The 24,354-nt window shown below is 37.4% G+C and overlaps 1 protein-coding gene across 1 annotated transcript in view; it reads right to left on the reverse strand.

The window, feature by feature from the left end:
- Positions 1 to 24,354, reverse strand: part of SPAG16 (sperm associated antigen 16) — a 384,053-nt gene that overhangs the window by 316,446 nt on the left and 43,253 nt on the right. The window contains exon 10 of the mRNA XM_066554035.1: positions 13,502 to 13,632. Coding sequence (XP_066410132.1) covers positions 13,502 to 13,632 — 131 coding nt within the window. The remainder of the gene's footprint in view (positions 1 to 13,501; positions 13,633 to 24,354) is intronic.

The raw sequence follows: 24,354 nt of genomic DNA on the forward strand, positions 1-24,354 counted from the left end.
ACCTCCACTTGTGTCCAAAGTTCCCAACTGCAAGGTCACACAATTCTAAACTCAGGGCAAAAATCAGGCCTAAAACCAAGCAGCTTTATTTCCCAATGTGTCACAGATAAAACATGTCTTCTTTTCAAGAAAAAAAAAAAACATCCAACCTAACAAAAACAAACCTGAAGACTTTAAAATCCTTGAATACTCCCACAATGTTACATTCCATTTTCTACTCTTTGGAGACCCTCTTGTGACTTCACTGTTCTATGAAGTATTTTCAGTACTTCTTTACCTACATTTGAATAAAAACTCTTTGTGTTGGTCCTTTCCCCAAAGATACACTTCATCTTGCATAATGGAACTATGACTGCAGTATTGCAGACCTTGACAGACATGCTCACATGAAAAGCACATTGAAGCACTTCATTGTCCAGGAAGCTTAAAGTCCACAAAGTATCACATCTGTTGGAGTGCTCCATTATGTCAGGAATGGCACACACTGGAATATCTTTAATGCCTGAACCATCCACCAGAGTGGTTTTTGCTATATAACCACATGCAACACAAAATGGGGTTGAAGGACATTTCAGTATCAAGGGCACCAATTTTCATCGAAGCCATGCTAGGCCATATGTCATTATTAGTTAGTGAATTAAATTCAGATCCCAAAAACTATTAAACCACACATTACTGCTTCATTTTTTAAGGCACACTGAGTTTCATGGATGTTTCCTTGCCACTAGATCAGGTTACAGCATTAAAACAACATATTTTCTTTCTATTTTTGCCCTGAATGCTCAGAAGTGCAAGGGAGTCAGTTTTAGACAGAAAACTCTCCAAGTGGCCATCAATCTTCCTTCATTTGCTGTTGTCTCATTTGTCCTTCCCCTGCCACTGTCTCTCTCCTGAGAGGTAGCTGATCCATTTAAAGACTGTTCACAGCACAGAAACAATTTTCTGGCCTCCCTGCCTACCCCAAACACCAGCCAGGAACAACAGAGTTAGTACTGTGGAGTATCTAAAGGATGCACCATCCACAGGATCTGAAATTACCATCTAATTCCCAGCCCAAGGCCAGGTTGGATGGGGCTTGGAACAATCTGGGACAGTGAAAAGCTCCCTGCCTGTGGCAGGAGTTGGAACAACATGAGCTTTAAGGTCCCTTCCAACCCAAACCATCCTGGGATTCTATGATATGAATCTAGCTTGAAAAGCTACACAAAACTGCACCAGAAAAATTTCCCATCATGTGAACACATAGTGCTGCTCATTTCTGGCTGCTGGTACTTTTGCTTTTGAAAGCAGTGATATAAATATGCACATATTTTACTAAAACAGACATTTGTATAAGAAAGCTATGTTAAAATAGCAGTGCTTGGAGAAGCACTAGAGCATTTGGCAGCATCAATTCCTGTAAAGTTTTACTGAACATCTTAAAGTTGTCTTAGAGTTTGATTTGTAGTTGGTTAGCAGAATTATGAGGCTTGATTTCCCAGCAGTTTCAATCCATAACTCAAACATATGAAAAAGCAAACAAATACCAAACAGAAGCATGGGGACTTCATTGATTTTAAGTTTAAAAACCCAAACATATTTCAATTGAAAGAAACTCAAAAACAAACTGTAACTACTCTACAAAAGAGATCAATAAATAAATCAGAATGGGTTCACTGCTGTGGTTCCATGAGGGATAGCACACACCATTTAATAGCAATTTCATTTTATCAAAATGCAGCAATGCCACAATGAGCAGGAAAACAAGAGAAGCAACACAATGACCCTAACCCATGTTACCCAAACACCAAGAATGAAGGACAAAATTTCAATTACTGATGAGAAGAAATTAAAAAATAATCAGCATTCATACACGCATGAAATTATTTGAATTATGGAATCATTAAGGTTGGAAAAGACTTCTAAGATCGAGTCCAACATCAAGACAGCACTGCCAAGGCCACCATGTGTCCAAGTGCCACATCCACACATCTTTTAAAGGGAGATAGGGATAGTGTGGGATGGTGACTCCACCAGTCTCTGTCCAGGGCATGACAACATTTCAATTAAGGAAGTTGCCTTCATAGCAAAGCACAATCTTGCTCATTTTAATACAAGAAATTAATGGAGAATATTCAAAATAACCTCTATTTCTAAATGAATTTTAAAATCAAAGTACAAAAACAGAGCAAGATAAAAAACACTGTCTGCAGCTATATGGAAAACTATAACCCATAAATTTTAATAAAACAAATTTGTTTTGTTTTGGACACTCTGTGCCTAAAACATGCCATTTCACACACAGATGGCTTTATATTTAAGGGAAAAAACAAACCCAAACAAATAAATATCAGCAGAAGTTCAGTCTGGAAATAGCCCTGATAAATGTAGAAACAGTTTCCAGTGTTGCAGTCCATTAACTTCCATGATTATGAGCTCTCACAAGGAAACAAGGATGATCACAGCCTTAGACAAACATTCACCTGGGTGACATTTTTATTTCAAATGCCAGCATTTACATCCCAGGGCCCAGAAACTGAAATCTCCATCAGTTCTGTTTTGATTATAAGTTAACAGTTATAAATCTAATTGGTTTGAAACAAGGAAAGAAAGAGATCCAAGAAAAGCTGACAAGTACTATTCTACCATTTAGTATCAATTAGTGAAAAATCAAAATCAAGACAGTCTTTTGTCTCGTTTGACAGAAGCAAATTGTTACTCACCTCACCTGTCCTACTTTGATGATAGAAAAATGTTAATAGGAATTTAATGATTTAGCTTAAGACTGAACTAAAAACTCCACAGATTTTCAAGTCTTAGCAATATCTACAATTGGAATGAAGTTTTCAGAATATGCTGAGCATCCCCAAGGAAATGTAGTCATTTTGTCTGAGTCCCCACAGGAGAACTGGTCTCTTCTGCAATATGGATGTTTGTTTATAGACCTGCAGAGTAGCTGCTGAAAGCTGGAGCTGAATTAGAATTTGGGCACTTACATGATACAGAAAGTTTGTCCCTGAAGTCAAGCACAGCCCCTAAAAATTTGAGCATTAGTGAAAATATTCAAGTAAGATTATTACATCTGCTCCCTTCCACAGCTCCCAAATCCCTAACTAGGGATCTCTTACTCCTTACCTGATCTGCACAGAACAAAAAACCACAAACCAGTGTGATCCAGTGATGGTGCTCACCAATCCTACCTAATTAGAACAGCAGCAATTAAAGTCTATCCAGCAAATAAACCCAGAACCACAACTCATCACTGCCTTACATTTTCCAGCAGCTCCTAAGGACTTGTTCCAGCACGAGGACACACCCTCCTCTTGGCACCCAGGGGGAATAGAACAGAAGCACCATTGCAGGCAATGCCCAGCCCCTGGATTTTATGGCATCTCCATCAAAACCAAACTTTAAAAGTCTATCACTGAATTCCTGGTACTTCTAGGCTATTCCAAGTTCTGCTGACTATGGCAAGAAATAGGCATCCTGGCCTAAAATACTGCAAGAAAAATGGGCATCAGCTACAGAAGTGAAGCTGCTGAAAAGTGTTTTAAAGAAAGGCAGACATTGGCCAAGCACTCAGAATATACAGGTTTCTTTACTGCTTGATTTCTTGCCCAATTCTATTTGGAAGATTTTTTGTGCTGGAAATTCTCCAGGGAGATCCTTCTGAAAGATTAGGAACTGAAATCACAAGTAGAGGAACATGGAGGGAATTGTGGTGTGAACAGGCCAACAAACCTCTAAAATTCAGCTTCAGCATTTCAAGGGAAACCCACAGGAATTCACTCTCTCCCATGAGACTTGAACATATTTTGAAGCATTTTGAAAACTTCACCTTTCAGACTGAGTTCAAGTTTTACTTTTTCTGTCAGTCTTACCGGGTGCATAGCTCCAAGTGTGTCAACAGTGATGTTTGCAGAATTTACCATGAAGGAAATTTTGAAATCAGAATGGAATAAACAGGAAATCATCACTAGGAGGGTTGGTATCATTCTTGTTGTTTTCACGGGTATTTCCCTTTATTGCTCTTTTGTAATTAGGAACTTTTATTCAACAATGCAGCAAGTCTGCCCAAAATCTAGTAATTCTTTCCCTTCTGGCCAGCTATGTAGTTACTCACTCAAACAAGAGTAAATACACCTACTTTCTTCTTTAAATTTCTTACATTTATCTTGCTTTCCTTCAGAGACACTGCAGCTACTATAGTTCAAGTACTATGCTCATTTTAATTATTGAAACTCTCACTTAAAAATATTTATATACCAAAAAATCTACAGAAGATTTTTAAAAAAAAACTACAGCTATTAACACCCCGTAAAATAATGCACTGATATGAGATTTCCCAAGCCACAGGGATTAGGAAATAGAGCTACACAAATGGAAACTGCCACCTTCATGCATCTCTGTGTTAGTGCTGTATCTCTACATCTCTGCAACCATAAATACCCTAAAGCCTCAGTGATTTTGCATTTGGCTTGTGGAACTGGTCTACAAATGAGTGGCAGTGATTTCAGTTTCTATTACCCCAGCCAGTACAGGTTTGTAATACATACACAACTTTTCATAGGTCAGACTGAGAGAAGACCACAAGCATTAATAAATCAGTTTACAATTGTTACAGGATAGTATCAAAGAATGAAAAGTGCTTAATGGTATTAATTGCAATGTATTAAATGCTTTGGCAAGTAAAATTCCTCATTAAAGCACAGCAAGAGCAACCCTACATATTTCCTCTGATGACTTTTGAACATTATGCATTATTCTTGCATTTATGTAAGTTACTTCTATTTAGAATATATTTTCAATTTGGTCTTATCTTCTATTTTTTATTATATTCCTCTTCCTTTCTTTCTACCACAATAAATTATTCCTGAATGCTCTGATTCTCAGGAAAACCAGTCCACAATGGACTTTCCCAGAAAACAAATCACTCATCTTTGGGGCTAATTGTACACATATCTTGCTGTGACTGCCTACAAACTCTACTTTTAATTTTTTTTTTTCCCTCAAAGATATGTATTTCTTTCCATGGAAAAATTCATTGCCAAGTACCAGGAAATGTAAAAAGTGGTACATGAAATCAAAACAAAACTTCTAACCATTCTAAAGAAAGTACTTGTTTCTTGACAAATAGTAGTTCTGAATGGGTGTTAAATATATAATAAAAATGTAAATGACTTTTAAGTTTACAGGAAAAATTCAGTATTGCAACTTCAATGAGGATTTTCTTGTGAATAATTTTTAGAATTGTATCAAACTGAAAGAAGTGTTATGACACATATTAGTCACCTTTTAGAAATCCTAAAGTTTAGCATTTTTCTTTTAAAAAATCCCATTCTATGAATTCCCTCATGCTAATTAATATCTTTTTCAAGCTCAAAAATATACTCCATTTCAAGAAAATCTCAACATCTTGTTCACACCTCATGACATATATTTGTAAGATGACTTATTTTTAAACAGTCTTTGGTTAGTGTATCAGCCCATGTAACAAGTGTCAAAACCATTTCTCTTATTATTAATATATTACATCTGTTCCATATAGCATTACAGAATTATAGAATATCCTGACTTGGAAGAGACCCACCAGGACTCTGCAGTTCAGCTCCTGGGCGTGCCCAGGACACCCCAACAATCCCACAACCCTGTGCCAGAGAGCATTTCTCACGTCCATTAAATATTGAGGTTTTAGTGCATTTTGAGTCCAGAATAGTCAGATCACCACAAGATAATTGCTTTCAGTTAAATTCTTATCAGAAAATTTCTATCCCAGGCTATTCAGCCCTTTTCAGTCCACAAACTATTGGGAAGAACAAGCAAAAGCCAAGCAATTTAGCAGAGTGACAGTCGCCTGGCATCACACTTTGGGCTCTATGGAGAATACACAAGAGCCTCAATGAAGTTACAACCATATGTTTTTACAATCTTTTCTTTTGCAAACAAGCACTTCTTCTGCAAAATCTGCTCAATAACTATAAAGATAGCTAATAAAAAGAAAATATATTATATTCTTTCCCTCTGTTGACCTTGCCTAAAAACTGTCCCTTTTTTTCTGGTAAAGATGCTTGTTCCCTAATAAAATTACAGAGATACCCAGCTCTTCTCATGTGTGCACCGTAAATACACAATTTGCTTTGAGATTATCCTTAAGATTATTGCTGCTATGGTTTCAAAGTGCCTGTTCCAGCCAAGGCCTTCCTCAGGAGCCATCCCTGGTGGCCAGAGCTGCAGACAGAGCTAATGAGAAACAAAAAGGCTTCTCAAGACTCTGATAGCCCAAAGCTTTAGAGATGAACAGGAAGGAATGTCACAGACATGTTTTATGAAAAATCCTTTTGTTAGGATTTTTTGCTCCTGAGAAGCTGAGAGGCCTCAGAAACAAAATGTAACCAATGGTTATCTGCTGCTGTGGAATACAACAGGTGGATCTGTGATTGGTCTCATGTGGTTGTTTCTAATTAATGGCCAATCACAGCCCAGCTGTCTGGACTGTCTGGTCAGTCACAAGATTTTGTCATCATTCCACTTCATTCCTTGCTAGTCTTCTGATGAAATCCTTTCTTCTATTCTTTTAGTATAGTTTTAATATATCATAAAATAATAAATCAGCCTTCTGAAACATGGAGTCAACATTCTCATCTCTTCCCTCGTCCTGAGACCCCTGTGAACACCACCACAAAGGAACATTTAGGAAAGGTAGAGCCAAGGGAACCATTCGTTTTTCTTCTGATTGCTGTATTAGATGGGAAAAGCTCCAAAGGAGGGTGAGAGGGTTGGAGCCAAGAGTTCTGCATTCCTCCTGCCAGGGCAGCAAGGCCTCCCAGAGCTTATCCAAGTGTGAGCCACACAGTTCTCACTGATTATTCACGGAGAGCTCACTTTTCCTCTCTATTAAACTGCATTACAGGGAGCTAAACTGCTTCTGACATTTTCCTCTTGAGTGCTCCCTCCACATAAACTGTGTCCAAGCTGTTGCAGAGCTGTACAATAAGTCTGTGGAACAATCCTTCCATTACAACATGGGCCTTAATGCAGACAGAAATTAACTTAATTTGTATAGAAAACAGTGCTACTCTGCCATGGAGGGTTAAAGCACTCAAGTGTGACTTGGAAGACATTAATTTAATTTCTGGATCTTCCACTTGGGCAATCTAGCAGGAATGATTTCACAAGAGGATAATGCTGTCTCACAGGACTGTTGGGCACATAAGGACATGCATGAGGCTGGCAGGGCACACACAAATTGTCACCGTGCTATTTTATGAAAAATCCCTTTGCCAGGATTTCTTCTCCTGGGAAGCTGAGAAGCCTCAGAAAAGAATGAAAACAGTAATTATCTGATTGCTTGGGAATGGGGTCTGAAGATTGTTTACCAACAGATGCATCTTTGATTGGTTCCATGTGAATTGTTTTTAATTAATGACCAATCACCATCAGCTGTGTTGGACTCTGAAGAATCAGTCACGAGCTTTCATTCTCATTCTTTTCTAGCCTTCTGATGTACCCTTTCTCTAGAGTTTAGGATAGTTTTAGTATATCATTTCTATAATAGAATAGAATTATTAATATAATAGAATATAACATAATTATTAATATAATATAGCCTTCTGAGAACTTGGAATCAGATTCTCATCTCTCACCTCATCCTGGGGAACCCTCACAATCACCACACACAAATATTCTTCCCAACCTCTGTAAGTGATGTGGAGTGTACCCACTCTTGCAGGCTTTAGGGTTATTTATCACTTGTTCTTTGCACAAGGGTAAGAACTTCATGTGCAGTTTAAATACACATTCATACTACTCATAAAGGCCAGTCATGGGGGAAAAAAGCATTAATTGCAAGAATTTTTCAAAGGAAAGTACTTGAATTTGCTATATGGCAAAGAGAGAGAGATATATAAAATTTATTAACAACATTAATTTGATGCTAAAAGACTTGACAGGTTTATCTGGGAAAGTTTAATGTTTAAAACATCACGAAAAACCCTTACTGCAAGTGTACAGACTGATCTGTCAGAGTGATCCAAGCTGAGCTGCTGGGTTTTGTCCCTTGTGCCATGGAAAATGCACTAAGTGACTTGTTAATTTTACATTTAACCAGCTCTAACACTACTCTCTTCAACTATATTCAAAGGCTGATCAAATGGAGAGATGAAAATAAAACATGAGAATAAGGAATTTCTTGTCATATATACAAGGAGATAAAGATTAACCCAGGCTTCCACTCATATTGCTTTTGTTTTTGAAAATACACACAATTTGAATAGCTCAAAAGAGGCTAAATTGAGTCTTTGAATATTTCAGCACACATAAAAATCTAATTCTGCAACTCTACCCTTCTCCAGCAGATATGAAAATTAAACATAAATATACTTGTGAGTATTATTAGACTTAATTTAATTTATACACACTAATGTGTGTGTTTATGGGCACCTTTTAGCACCCTCCCTTCAATATTTGTGCACGCTGATGGATGAGATCTGCCCCTGAGCCCTCTTTTCTCCTGGCTGAGCAGCCCCAGCTCTCTCTGACTTTCCTCATATGAGAGATGCCTGTATGTAATATTCCTTTAAAAGCAGGTATAATTTCTGTAGGAAAATTAAGCAGCAGCTCATGTTGCTAATTCAAATCTCCAATTCACTCTGGCTACTCATGCAAGAAATCAGCATATGATGGCACAATTAAAAAAGTTTTACTGTTAATGGAAAAATGTAATTTAATTTTAAAAAATCTTTTCTAATGCCCTAGGAGGCAAGAAGAGAGTTTAAATAATTAGAAAGGATTTTTTTTTACCTCAGTAAACTCTTCAACAGGAAATTTCCTCATGAATTTTGGACTTTCAACCCTCTTTCCTACCTTGTGTTACACAAGGACACAAAGATCCATATCACTGATCACCTCTTGGTAGACAGGCCCTATTTTGCCTGGCATTGTTCAGAGAGAGAATAAAATGACATTACTTCCCCAGCTCTAAGGCAACAGAGAGATGGAAACAAATGGGCAGAACACAGGGAAAAAGGGAGCCAACATTTGTCAGCCTGACAGGCAGCAGTCTCAGCAAACCATCAGGCTGGCTGTTGTCAGAACTCCACAGGCATCACAGAAAAGGAAATCAAGGGTAGTGACAAGACAGACCATGGCAAAGCTGCTCTGAGATGTTCATGCAGAGCTCTTGGCAAAGAGGAGCAGCAACAAAAAGAACCACCGAGATGTTTGCTTAAAAATCATCTGTGCTACTTCTGCTACTTTGTTTACATACAACACAATTTCAAGGTCCTGCTCTTCCCACAAGTATATCTTACTTAACTCTATAACTCTAAGAAAGCTAAAGTCTGAGAATGAAAAAGAAAGGACCAAAACATAGTCCAGATCAAGTGTCAAATCTCACCAACAGAATAAAACACCTTGTTCTTCACACACTGCCAAACTCCCTGTGCCTCCCCATCTTACCAAGTAAATGGAAAACTTCACTTGTATCTAGTGCATGTGGAACTCTGAAAGAAAGTGCACACCAACACCTCCCATTCTGCAGCAGAACTTCAGGCTATATAATAATTCCAAAGAATTTCCTCATGCCAACATTCAAAAGATTCTTTGCCCTGCATAGCTGGTTTCTCTGTGTGATGTGGATGTGCATCTGTGTGCATATATGTGCTCAGCTGGTAAGGAGAAAAAGTGGGAAATGTGAACTCTTTTGCTCTGAAAAGAATCCAGGGTTCTGCAGTGCTTTCCTACCTTCATCTCTTGGCACAAGGCTCTACAAGACTGTACCTTTAATTTCAGTTACACAGTTTTATGCCACAAGTCAATTTGCATGGTTCCCAAGGAGATAAGTTTTAAAAATCTTCTCTGGAATCTACTGATAAAAATAGGGGAAACCAGTCTAGTAAGATATAATGATGAATTAGACCCAATTGAAAAGTTATCTTTATTTCCTGGGCCAATCAGGAAATGTGAGATAATCACTAAACATTCTGTATTTGCTTTTCTTTATTATTATCTCCACATTCTTATTTTTACTGTGCCTAGGCAGAGCATTAGAGCATTGCTCTGGTAAGCATTGTCCTTACTAGAACAATTTTCTGTCTTTTTATTTTACAAAATGTCAAATAAGGATAAAGGATTTGAGAACATCAGGTTACACGTAAATAAGAATAATATACATTTCTTATTTATGCCTGTACACTAGTAGGTAAAACACCCATTTAAAACATGGAATCACAGAATCTCTAAGGGAAAAGGGAAAGGGGGAATGGGAAAGGGGGAATGGGAAAGGGGGAATGGGAAAGGAAGCCATGACATCTTAAAAATTCCCAAAACAGCCTAGATGATTAGTGCTTATTTCTCAGCTTCCTCTTGGGTAGTCATCTCTCCATCATAATTCCTGGCATTTTCCTGGTTTCCAACTGTGCTAAACACTAAAAATGCCCTGAATACTGTTTGTGTGGGCACCTTTCTTTTCCCAAGCGAAGACAAGATAAACCACGACAGATGTAGCTTTGCATGTGGTGATTGCAGAGGTAATTTTTGTGGGAAACAATGCAAAAGCTTAAAGCAAAGATGCAGAAAGCCAGTGAGGAGAAAGTGGACAAGTAAGATTAAGGAAGCTCCTTTAGTCACTGTAGATCTTAGTACAGTCCTTGTAGGCACAGTAAGATTCACCACGATATTTCAAAGGACACTGGAGCAATGTGAATTTAATGCAGAAAAGGAATGCCTGTGAGATGATTTGAGAAGTGGGAATCATTCAGCTTAGCAGCAAATAAACATGCTTTCCCAAGGGATTTCTCCTCTCCCTTCACTAAGATGCATTTTAATGAATACTGATGAAGGTCTGAAGAACCTGTGAATTTGGATTTGCAGGTGCTCCAGTTTCTATGGAAATGTAGAAGAACCCAGTAACACCCATACACAAACCAGATTCTGTTGTTCCCTTTTGATATACTGGTTCTGGTGAGAAAAATCTGGTCTCATAAGTCAACAGAATGTTTTCCATCTATCCTATGAACTACAAGAAAAACTTAATTTTCATCTAGTGCATATGGATTTTCCCTTGTGTCTATAAAATCAGATATACAATTATAATTACTAGAAAAACATTTAGTGAATGTCTGGAATTTCTTTAGATGGGCTATTTTTATTTAATTCCCTACACAAATAATTTAATCTAAGTCATTCTTCTCTGAAAAATATTGATTTATGCATTTAATAACCTCTAGGAAAACTAGATTCAGAACTGAATAGCTGCTGTGCCAAACTAAAAACCCAAGCTCTGTGTGCATTACCTGTGTGCCATGGGATTGGATCCTATAGCATTTAATAAGGTATGAGCCCCATTTGCAGCTCTTACCCCAAAAATTTGCAACTTCTTTTTTCTCTGAGTTCTCAGTCACCTGCAGCCAACAGGATCCTAAAAGTGATCCCTTCTTCAACAGAGATCTGTTCTCTTGGAACAGTCCTGGGAGCCTCAGGACTTCCTGAGTCTGTTATTCCTCTGTCAAATTTGCTTCGAAACTGAGGAGGGTGTTCAAAAAATTACTGTAGGAAACGTTGTCAAAAAAAGGCAAAGCAGGCTGCCATAGAGCCTTTAGCACTACCAAGAAAAACAAGACAGTCTCTCTATTCCAGCACTTGCAAACGCTGATTTTAAGTAGCAGTATTCATATAGGAAAAATTTTTTTGTTAATTTAAATATGTTTAAAGTGTTTTTTTCAGATATAAATACATGTGTAGTAGCTACACCCTCCCCCAATGTACACAGAGACTTTTTTAAGCAAATGGAAATAGTTCAGTTGCTTGGTTTACATTTTTTTCAAGCACACCTTAAAATTCTTTTGTTCTTTACATGACTTTATATTATCACATTTTTTTAAAAAAGCATTTCCGTTAATTTCAGAGTATTATCCCAGACTCTCACTTTCTTTAAAGGAGCATTATTTACATGAAAGTCAACATCATATTTGCAGTACATAAAATTAAACACACATCCTCTCTGGCAGGTTTCTTTCTTTCTTTCTTGTTTCTCCAAGCAAGTTCTAAAGTGTTTCCAAGTAAGTTTAAGGACATCCAATTTATTTTTATTTTAGAAAATTGCTTGCTGAAGTGGCACTGTATCCTTAAGGTGATATCCTGTTATCAATTTCAAAGAATACTTACAATTTCTCAGCACATTAAGTATATCTAGCAATAACAAGAAACACTGGATAGAAGGATCTACAGAAATGATATAAAAATATAATTCAAGAAAGAGAAAGAAAACAAGGAATAGTCTTACATGACCATATTTATCTGCTGCTGTTCAGCGACAAAATAATGGAAAAACTTTGTTAGACCAGAGCTTCTAAGACTTTTAATCACATATAAAATACTTCTAGATTCACAAGTAGTTGGTAACAACATCCAGAAGTACTTTGCAACTGAAACCTGGCTTCTTCTACAGGTAAAGGCAGACTTTTAACAAAGAAATGATGACTTGAGCCTGTGATACACCAACAGCTTGTGCTGCTGCAGCCTGGAAGGGTCACAGCTGGATGCTTACCCACCCTGATCCGCTGAAAATCTTGTCCAGTGTGGAAGAAGTGTCTTCCTTCTCCAGACTGCTTTTCTTTCTGGTTTGTATTTTTTTAAACAGACACTATTCTTGCACCTGGTGTCCTTCAGATAAGCCAAAGAACACACTGATATTTGGGTGGATTTGCTACAGGCTCCTCTGAGCAGCAGCACAGAGACACCAGCTGCAAGCTCTCCTTCATGCTTAGACCAATATGACAATGTCATTTGGGAGAAACTTATGCAAACCAGACAGAAACCCAAAACTGAGCATCTGGGAGCCCAAGCAGAATCCAGTTGATGGAGGCCAAAGCTCAGAGCACTGTGGTGGTTATTTACTGCAAGATGTGGGCAGTTACCAAAGCAACTGTAAGTGACCTTTGCATTGTAAGTATTAAATGCATAAATATTTTTTTAAATTTAATTTAAAATTATATTCAAACCCAGTCAATGGATCAGAATTGTCATAACTTTACTATGAACTTTTACTTTTTTTTTTTTAATATTTTTAGGTTCGTTATTCCTCAGCTGCAGCTAGCAAGCCCTGAAATGTCATTGCTTACAAGCCAATCTAAATTTAAACTCTTCTGATTTTTGACCCAGAGGAATAAACTACAATCAAATACAAATTGCAAAAATATTCAGCACTATAATTCAGTTTTGTGGAAAGAGAGTTTATAGTCATTTCTGGTTTCTGTTTTTTTACCTACTAACCAAATCCCACTCTTCCTACATAAAAGATAAATCTCAATCTGTAAAGTTCTGCCCAGGTGTTTTACTGTACTTACACTCCCACTGCATTTCATGATCAGTTTTTCCACTGTGATATCCTTCAGAGAGGAAGTCCCCTGAGTGCTGCCAGTAATTTTTCTGATATTTACTTACACTAAACACTTCTCAATGACTTGTTGAAAAATAAAACTCCACATGTACATAATAAAATTAATGTACTGCTCATGGTTCCTACCAGCTCACTGCGAGGTCGTGCACCTTCAAAATGCTGCTCAGCTGATAATGTCCAGGTTTCAGGGGCTGAGTGTGTTCTTTAGCATGCTGAAAGGACAGGGTCCCTTCAGGATCAACAGGGAACTCTGAATCCTGCAGAAAAACAAAATTATTAATTCTCAGAAATGTTGAATAACTTCACACAATGTATCTATCTCTATTACTATTTTGAAAAACCAAATTCATCGTATTTTCCACTCTTTTTTCTCTTCTATTCAATTTTCATAATTTTTTACATCACTATTGTCCTGATTTTATTAATTTTGGTACATACTGTTAAAGCTGACTGCAGGCAGAACAAATGAATACTAATAATTAGTTCATTTCAAATTATATTCCTACTATGTAAGATAACTGGCCTGATATAAAACACAGGACAAGAACTGGGAAGGAAGGTTTATATCAAACCCCTCAGTAAGATTACTAGCATGGGTTATTTTCCATTTTTCCATGGCCTATTTGTTTTCTCTCCCTGTTTTCCATGGGTTAGCTTCATGAGTTGCATCCAGAGGCAAAGCTGCTGTATTCTTCAAAAGACCTTTCTTATAAGAATAACGCCAATAAAAAGTCAAAATATGTGTAGCTAATTTACAGCCTCATTTTCCATTGGTGTGGTTTAAGGTATTTCCTAAGATTAATCAGCAGACTGGGAGATTTACTACTAGCTCTAATTAACCAAGCTAAATAGCTTTATTAAAAATAGATTGTCATTAAAGAATGTAACGAGGCTAACTGTGCACAATATATTTTAAGGACTGCATCAGCCATTACAAAACCACTTTCCAAGACACCACAGTTTGCTGAAGACCTGGCTGATGGCTTCTGTTTGCAACATTTTAGGACATCCTGCTGTGAGAAGCTTTAAAGGAGACTGAAATCACTGTACTCTTTAAAATGCCCATCAAACACTAAGATTAAGGAGGGAATAAAATCACTGTGTTTTAATCTGAAAGCACACACACACAGCAGGGATAACCACTAAGTCTTTTTAGTATTTGTTTGGACTAAACTCGATAGCAGCCATCCTGTTTGCTGGTAATTTGCAGCAGTTACCATAAAGCAGATTTCACAACTACAAAGTAGCAAAAGCATATCTGTTTGTCTTCAGTTTCAGAAGCTCCACACCCTGCATTGTCCTACAAGGGTGTTATTAACCCAAGCCAAACTTAAGAAATCACTAAACTAATGACTTAATGATCAGTCGGAGCACATCTATTCCAGATCCCAAGACCTGGAAGATATTTTTCAGTGGACTGTGGATTCAATCACAGGTACAGCCTAACAAAACTACTCCAAAATCCGTGGAGCAGTAGGCACTTGCAATATGGACTAATATCATACAACTGTCAATTCTCTGACTGGGGAGAAAGACAGAATCTGGAAATCATGGTGAAGCCCTGTGAAGGCTGACCTAGAGCAGAGGCTCAGTGGATCCACCTTGGGCAGCACAATAGCCCAGCCAGGACTACACCCAAGATGAACCAAAATGGTCACAAAATGGACAACTGGTCAGGAGGTCACTCACTTTTATAAGTTTTGGTCCATTTGCATATTGGAGTTAATTGTCCAATTAGAGCTTTAGGTTATGAAGTCCCATCCTCCTTGGTTTTCTCTCTTCTGCCCATGTTTGTGCTCTGGGGCCTGAGATCTGTATTGGCTGTCCTTGGTCCCCAGCTAGAGAAGGAATTGTTTTGTCTCCCTGCTCTGTGCAGAGAGCTCACCATGCCCTAATATGAAGCCCAGACCCACACACTAAAGCAGCACAGAATCTGAAAGCTAAAACCTGAGGCATCAATGGAGAAGCAAATGAGCAAAGTCATCCTTTGCTTAACACAGATACTAGCAAGCTACCTACTTTTGGAAAAAAACAGAAGTAATTAATCTGGAATATTCAGAACTAGGAAATAAATATGTCAAGTATAAATACATAAAGAAAAGAGATTTATCTGGCATTGTTAATCCAACAAGGAATGTGTTTGTGGCTAAAGTTCCACATTTTTATACAACTGACTGTATCTCAGCCATAATATTCTTGAAGATCTCTGAATCCAGTTCAAGAAAAATCCACAGATTTTCCAAATTTAGGAACAATTACAATAAGTCTGCAGTACTTATTATACACACATACTAAACTGAGTAAAGATATTACCTAAAGGTAAGTATAGTCCCAACATGTGTCAGTACCTCTGTGCAACTCTTGCAAGCTTTCTGTATTCCTCGTCTTACAAAGTTCTACCTTTCAAGGTTTACAAATTTGAACAGCTCTGATTATACCATAACAAAGGCATAAAATCAGCATGCTTTTTGCAATTTGTTTTCATTCACTTTCTGGAATACAACCAATTAGTAAATGCTACCAGACTTCCACATTTCAGAGTGAAACAAGCCTAGGAAAGGCAAGGCTCTCTGAATAGAAGTGACAGAAAGTCTTGCATTTTTCAGTAGAAGAAAATCCCCAGATACTGCTTCAGGAGATAGTGCTGTAAATGATTGCTGTAACATTAAAAAGTACAGTAAAAAGAGAATAATATAAAAATATTAGGGTTTTTGTAACTCCATTGTAAGGATCTGAAATATTTCTGAAACTGGAGCCTTTGCACCCTTTGCAGTGGTAATCCTGCATTCTACTAGAGCAGGAGACTTGCCCTGTGCTAATTCATACCTATGGTTCCCACTGGCATGAACAGTGGGATCACTTGTCATGGCCAGATGAAATGCTGATTTCAGTAGCTCCCCAGCAGGAAGAAGTCACAGTGTGACTTTTTTCCCCAGACACAAATATTTCTCACCATGGAATAAATGAGGTATTTTTATCCTAAAAACTTGCTACAATAGAACTGTTCAATAATGCTTGCATGAAGAGATCTCCTCTCCCCTGACAAATTCTGGCAATCAAGTTTGATTATTTAATCCTTATTCTATTATTTCCAATTGCTAAGTCCTAAGGGTAAGAGAGACTCCATTACACAAGTTGAGACCATGCATAGCAAGGCTTGTGAAACTTTTACAGGCAGTGACTGTAAAGTCTGATGTTCCTTCAGCATGGGCAAGCCCATGTGCAAGCCAAAATTCAGGAGAACATCCTGAGTGCTAAGGAGCCAAAGCAATATACTGTGGTTTTGTTCACTCCTTTATCTGCTAGGTACAAGACATTTGTACTGTGACAAAAATAAAAACCTAGCAAGCTTCTCTCTCACATCCATACAAAATAGGAATTAATGCACTTCCCGCCTGTGACAATAAATACCATTTTACTCTATCACCAAAGGCAAGGAATAGAACATTCAAAAGAGTGTCCTAGGAAGAATCTCTATGAAGCAAAACCCTCCTGAATGTCTGTCCTCAGTCACTAACAAGGGTAAATGGTACCTGTCCCTTTCACAGTACACTCCCTCTGTTACCTAAAATCACAGGTGCAACAATCAGAAACACACCAGAAGAGCAGACCTTGCCCTTCTTTTGTTTGTTTGGGATTTTTTTAGTTGCTTTTTTTCCCCTTTTAGTTTAAGAGCCTGAACTATAAGAGGATTCAGTGATTTACCCCAGATCAAGCTGAAATTCTCTAGGACAGCTTGTAAACTGAACTCATTTCTTCTGAGTCTCAAACCATTCCTTAATTTCCCCTTATAAAATAAAAAGCCTTGTCTTGATGCAAACAGTCATGCAATTAAGAAAATTTACCCTTAAAGCTATTAGAAATATCTCTTTTCTGTCCTGAATTTTTCCAGTAAGACTGCCTTTACTCTTCCAACAGTAGGGCTCTTCAGAGAAAGTCTACAGCTTCCTTTTTCCTCCAGAAAGACACAAGAGACTCATTTGTCAAAACATACAGAAGGCAATGAATAGATAAGTGGAACTGATCTAAATCATCTCAGAGCTGAGAAAAATGTAGCAGAGTTTAATAGAAAACATCCAAATCAGTTTGTCTAAATCAAAGCTTGGCCTTGTCTATATCATTATTACAGGTAGTGTTGAGTTTTTCCTTACTCAGATGTTAAAAGTTGAAGTCAATTGAGGAAGCACCTCTACTCTGTAATCAGGAACAAGCTCAAACCTTGCTACTTGAATTCTGAAAGAGAGTCATCTTAAGTGAGGCAAAGCCCATCAGACAGCAAATTAGTGATCACTGTCTTTCAGTGAGGGAGGAGAAGGAGCAACCTTTTCTTTTTGCAAAAATTAATGACTATCATCAGCAGCAGTTCCAATCTGAAAGCTGTCAAGGTCATTCTAAGACTGCAGTTCAGACATGCACAAGGACCACAGTAGTCACAGGTGCTGGTATATGCATACATTCAATTTAAAAAGCAAATACTAGATATTTTTTCAGAAATGTGAAGTAATGAAAATTAAGTTCTTCCTAGGGCACAGCTACTGTCTGTCACCATGATATTGCCTAAAAAATCCCTTTGCCAGGATTTCTTCTCCTGGCAAGATGAGAAGCCTCAGCTTCTCCAGGTTTTGCTGCTCTGGAGTAGTCTGGAGATTGTTCATCCAAACATGTGAACTGGTTTTAATTAATGACCAATCACCACCAGCTGTGTTGGACTCTGAGGAGTCAGTCATGGGTTTTTCTTTATCATTCTTGTTTAGCCTTCTGATGTATCATAACAAAACCTAATATAATATGCCTTCTGAGAACATGGAGTCAAATTCTCATCTCTCACCTCATACTGGGGACCTCACAACACCACAACTGTCTATGTCCAAGACTCAGCAAGACAGTCTAACTTTAGTTAACACTAAATATTTTCAAGGAAATAGTCTAATCTCAATTCTCACCCAAGAATTAGCATTGTCTCTGGTTTTCTGTACTTAAAATGAGTCCTGAACTAATCACTGATAGCTATACTGACATACCATTGAAATTCTCTTTTTATTCAGTTACAGAGAATTTTAATAACTGTTCACTTATTTTTCCTGATAAATCTGATACACTTACATTATGGAGAACATATTTTGTCTATTTTCATTTTAGACCTGTTTCAATATATTGACATTTCTATATTTTAGTTTTTAAATATCAAAGCAGTCTCATGGAAACCAGTAGGTATACTCAGAAGCTAATTATTACATGTATAGTTTTCACAACAGGGCTTGAGTTTTGCAGTCATTTTTTGTCCCAACTTTCAGAACAACTTAAGGATTACTAAGAATCCAAATTTTCAAAATGTGCAAATAACAAAACATTCTTAAAACACAAATATATAAATAAGAGCGAAAATACTCATGGCTGCAATTGCTGACAATGAATGAATCTTGCTTCCCAGACCATCAAAAATAAAATACATCAAATAAGCAAAAACACTTAACCAGCAAACTGGAGTATGAGATTTTCAAACCCCATTTTACTTCTTGTTGGCTACACTTAAAATTGGTTAAAGTTTCAAAGTAAATGAAGAAAGATTCAAATCTGTTCCTGTTTCCCTCCTTCCCATGAAGAAAACCCTGACAGTCTGTTCTCTGAGCAGCTCAGCTTTGCAGCACTACAGGTAGGCAGATTAAGAAGGAACCAAATGTTAAGCAGGAAAGTATTAAACTAATATTAAAAAGCTTTGCTGCAAGAGTGACAGAAAAATTGACATCTAATATAGTAGCTGAGCATGATTATACTTTGCATTCATATTTCCTGTAATTGACGGGACAGGGTATCCTTTTCTAGTAGTGTATAAAGAAATGAAGGTATGTAGTGCACCCACTGAGCATAATGCAACAGTGAAATAGTCACTAGGCACTGTTCTACAATTAATACAACTCAATTTCAAAATGCTCCAGTGTCTATAGGAACCACAACACAACACATTTGCACATTATTTTAATATGCTAATCATGACCACAATTATTTTATAAACACCTGAAATGTAAGGAAAGGAGGTTGAAAGCAATAGCAGGAGAGTGTAGTAAAACTTTTACTGCCTGCTCCATCTTGCTTGGCTTGCTAATAAAAACCATAAAACTCAGCTACAAAGGTTGTGGCCACATAACTCCTCCTTATTCAGTTTATAATGCTGACATTTTTTCCTTTTTAAATAAAATAAACATGAAGATACTCTGTAATAGGCAGTAAAAGCCAGATTAATTAAAAAAGCAATGGTAAAACTGGTTCAGTCTTCAAATTCAGGGCTAGTGTAGCTCTTCAGACAGTTTGTGAACTGGGGCTAACAGTAAATTTGCACTTGAAAGTGCTCCTGACAATGTCAGTTTTAAGGCTCTGCCACATCAAGTCAAGCTGTTGCCTCTGCAATAAAAAACTAGAAAGCTCCACTGCTCAATGTCTAACCATGCCACAGACACTCAATCACTTTTGGACTAGAGCTCTCATTAGCACTCATTGATAAATATACTGCAATTATTTTCTACTATCAAAAGGATAAACTTCAAGCTCCTGCACTTCACTGGTTTTGTTTCTTTTACTGCAGCCATTAAAACCAGATTTGATTAGCCAGATATGATTAATAATCAGAGAGGTTTGAAAAAGTAAGAAGATAGCAATTATAGAAAGATCCATCACTAAAATGCAACAGCTTTCTTCCAGCCTTCAGCACCAGGGCTTGTTTAACTTTATCACCACTATTTCAGAAAGTAATAGTATAAAATGCAAAATTACTCTTTGCCAAGCATACTGGCCAACACTAGAGAAATAAAACTACTGTTTTAGCTTCTGCTAAACTTCCTCTCCAATGCCCAAGTAAATCACATTTCTCAGTTGAAAGCTACACAGCTGTGGCTGATGCTGTTAAGGATGAGCAGGACACCCCAGTGTGGAGACTGGAACGTGGTCTGGGCACTGGAGGCAGCTGCCCAGTGAGTTGCACAGCTCCTGAGAGCTGGGAGCCACAGGACAAGGCTGGAAGTGTCCAAGGCCAGCCTGGATGGGACTTGGAGCAACCTGGTCTAGCGGAAGGTGTTCCTGACCATGGCAGGGCATGGAATGAGATGAGCTTTAAGGTCCCTTCCAACTCAAACCATTCTGAGACTCTCACCAGAGAAATACAAAACAGCTCCTTGAGCCTTGCTCAAGACTGACCATAGAACAAGGAGTAGGCTTAAGATGCTCTGCACCCACACTGAGTGGAAGACAAAGGCTTAAGCTATATAAAGATCAACAGAAAATTTCTCCAGAAAAGGAGCAATCCTTAAAAAACCTCTAACATTCCTTGAGTATTGTATTTGTGGGGTGTCCTGATGAAGAAAGGAATGATGAATATGACTCATATTCTCAGAAAGCTAATTCATTACTTTATTATACTATATTATATTAAAGAATGCTATACTATACTAAAGAATACAGAAAGGATACTTACTGAATGCTAAAAAGATAATAATGAAAACTCGTGATTCCTTTTAGAGTCCTCACACAGCTTGGCCCTGATTGGCCAATGAGCCAAAACAACTGACAGCAGAATCCAATGGAACAATGACCTGTGGGCAAACAATCTCCAAACACATTCCACATGAGCACAACACAGGAGAAGCAAATGAGAGAAGAATTGTTTCCCTTTTCTCTGAGGCTTCTCAGCTTTCCAGGAAAAAAGTCCTGGGCAAAGGGATTTTTCAGAGAATGTGAATGCCACACTTGAGGACCTGTTCTGTGTTCAAAAGGAAATCTATGCTGGACAGAAATACCCCATGCAGTCACTTTCCAACACCTCTACCACCCCAGCTACACCATCAAATGTATTTTAACCCCTTCTTTCGATTACTCTTCTCTGTCACAGCAAATTGCATGACCAACAGTCTCTGCAGAGTCAATAAGGTGAGTGAAGAGCCACAATATATTATTCCAGAACAGAAATGTGCAGTAATTCTGAGTGCTGGGTTAAGTTACAGTCTCAAGAAAGTGTTTTAATGATCCTCCAGCTTTTCATTTACTATTCCCTCATGGTGGAATTGAGTTTAATACATGCAATTGAAATTAATTTCTTAGTTAAAAATTATTACAACTCTAAGATACAAAGTCTATACCAGTACTGATATGCCCAGATTTTAAATATCTACTTCTGGTTACCATTAACAGCAGTTATGAATACAAGTTCATCACATGTGAAAGAATAAATCCAGTTCTATTTTACTGGTAGTAATTTTCAGTTTGTCACCCTGACTCTCATCATCATCATCTCATCACCACATTGCAACAACAGAACGTGCTCCTGTTTGTTTTTCAGAACACCATAACATGTCTCACAGCTAATTAACCAATATGTTCATACAATAGAGATGTACACACAGATATTTATATAACTTAATCTACCATAAACAACTGCAAACACTGCTACAAAACTCAGCTTGATCTTTTTGCGAGAAGTAAAGGAACATCTATGAAAACACTGCAATAAATTATCATGATATGAGGCATGCAATCCATTTTCATGGCAGCTTTCTAAGGCACAAATAACCATGTGCTATTCCCAAACATGTTCTCTATCCCTTCCTTTAAATGACCTATGTCTGAAAATCAACTACATTTATGATCAATGTAAAAATAAACAACAGTACAATAAAGTAAAGTAAATAAAGAGGCAATGCTGAGTAAATGATAGATATCAAGTTACTTCTGTTTTCTGACATACTCCAAAATATGTTGCAATATTGTATTTTTTTATATATATACATATATATTTAATTTTCTTCGTGATTAATGTGTATTTTCTCTACCACAGAAGTATCCTACTGTAGAATCAACTAGAAAATCTAGATGCTTTCTTGATTTTCTCCAAGAAAACATCAGTACAAACAATGCAAGACTATCCATTCATTTATGGAGGACAGCTGAGGACAGCTCATCTGAATTCATTTTGATTATTCCTAAAACATGTACTGTGAAAGCCTGTGGAACAACTCTTTTATTTAATGATTTCTTTTAACATGATCTCACCTGCACTTTTAACAAGAAAAAAATACCTGTTCCCAAAGGCTCTCCTACCACTAGTAATATCCAAACATAAATGCTAGAGGTGCAAATAAGTTCTAAATTTTGCCATTCTTTGATTAATTTTCCAAATATTAACAACCAAATTTTATTTTTCCTCAAATTACCATTGTGCTTCTCAGGAACTGTTGGGAAGCTCAGAAACTGTTTATATTCTCAGTATCCTGGATACACTAATTTCTGCCAGGGCCAAAGTACCCACTGTAATCATCTCAATAACTGTTATAAGGCACCCAGGGTTTGCAGAGGTCCATACATCACTACAATGCACTGGTAAACACATTCAGGGGCCATTAGTTATTGATTTATTTGCAATTATGCCTTACAGATGCCGTCCATGTTCCCCCCTTTGGCACTTCATCATCCTGACTCCATTTCAGGACAGCCAGTAACCATTATCCCAAGGTCCACATAATGAGAAATAATGAAAACAAAGCTGTAAGAGTACTGTGACATGCAGGTACAAAGCTATCAGCTTGTCAATACTGCAGAGAAATGGATTCTTTATTATAAAGAGCTAATTAATTGATTACTGTACTTGTAAGCAATAAGTACTTCATCAAACAGTGATAAAGCTGGTTATCTATCACTGTTAACCACCAGAAATATTTGCAGCACTGCAGGAAGTGGATACAGCAGAATATGAAAGAGGTTCTGCCAGGCTGACTGCACAAACATGCCAGTAGTGAAACTGAAACTGCTAAAAGTGCCTGAAGGTGGGATGAAGTCAGTCTGCTCCAGATTCAGCAAGGCAGAATATGAAAACAGCCCCAAAATCTCTGCAGTCTGTCAGTGATTTTGGACCACATAAAACCCAGGCCTCTGCACTTCCCTGAACTAAATTTCTACTTGAGCTAGACACAGCTTTAAAAATCCCCATTATTTAGAAATTGTCCATTTGTTCAAGGCTGAAGGATTGACTGTAGCTGCCAGTACATTTGTGAAATGCCTAACTACATTCTCTATTAAAAAGCAACTCTATTTCTAACCCAGAACGTCTTTAGATTCAATTTTCATCTACTAAATTCTATTCTACTTCTGTCTGCTAAGTAAACACTGCTATTAAGAGTACATTTTGTCCCCTTAGTCACAGTCAATGATGAAGAACACCCTAATTAAGCCTCTTCTAGTTGAAGATTACCCTGCTCATTGTAGGGGGAGTTGGACTAAATAGCCTTTAAAGGTCCCTTCAAAGCCAAACTCTTCTATGATTCTGTGAACTTTAAAAGCATAGTAAAAAAGTATATTTTTATTTCTCTTTCATTTATCAAGTGATCCAGACTTCCCCTCCTCCTGGAAAAAGACCTCACCAGTGTGTCATTTGATAAACTTATCAGTAACTCAAACACAAATCAGATTTTTGAGATTCTTTTGTTCCCCCAAGTCACATAAAAATGCTAAATAGTTTATAAGAAAAAAAAAATCTCTGAATACATGTGATTATTCTCCATTGAAGGCTTCATGTCAGACTTGGACATCCTAGCGACATTATTTACGTTGATTTTGTACAATTCCACAAGAGTATCTTCTACAATCATGGGATAATTTGCATTGATTGTAGCTGATTATTTATAGTTTTCAGTTCTATTATTTTGTTTCTCCATTTCTTGAAGCACTTTTTTACATTTTAAATATAGTTTTGAAAATAACCACAGATTGCTGGTACAATCTCCCTGCGATAATTTCTTACAAGAGAAGGAGATGAAAAAACAGAATAAGTTTATCACCACCTGACTCCCAAGCTACAAAATTGAAACACTGAGCTTTCAAGTGGGATAGCAGAAACTACAAAATTTTATTCAATTCTTGAAACCTAGCCCACGTACTCTCAATAGAAAGGCAATTTGTTCATGTGGGCTAGGACAGATGGCATGGGGACCTAAAATGAA

This window comes from Molothrus aeneus, chromosome 7 (genome assembly GCF_037042795.1).
Source record: "Molothrus aeneus isolate 106 chromosome 7, BPBGC_Maene_1.0, whole genome shotgun sequence".
NCBI lineage: Eukaryota > Metazoa > Chordata > Aves > Passeriformes > Icteridae > Molothrus > Molothrus aeneus.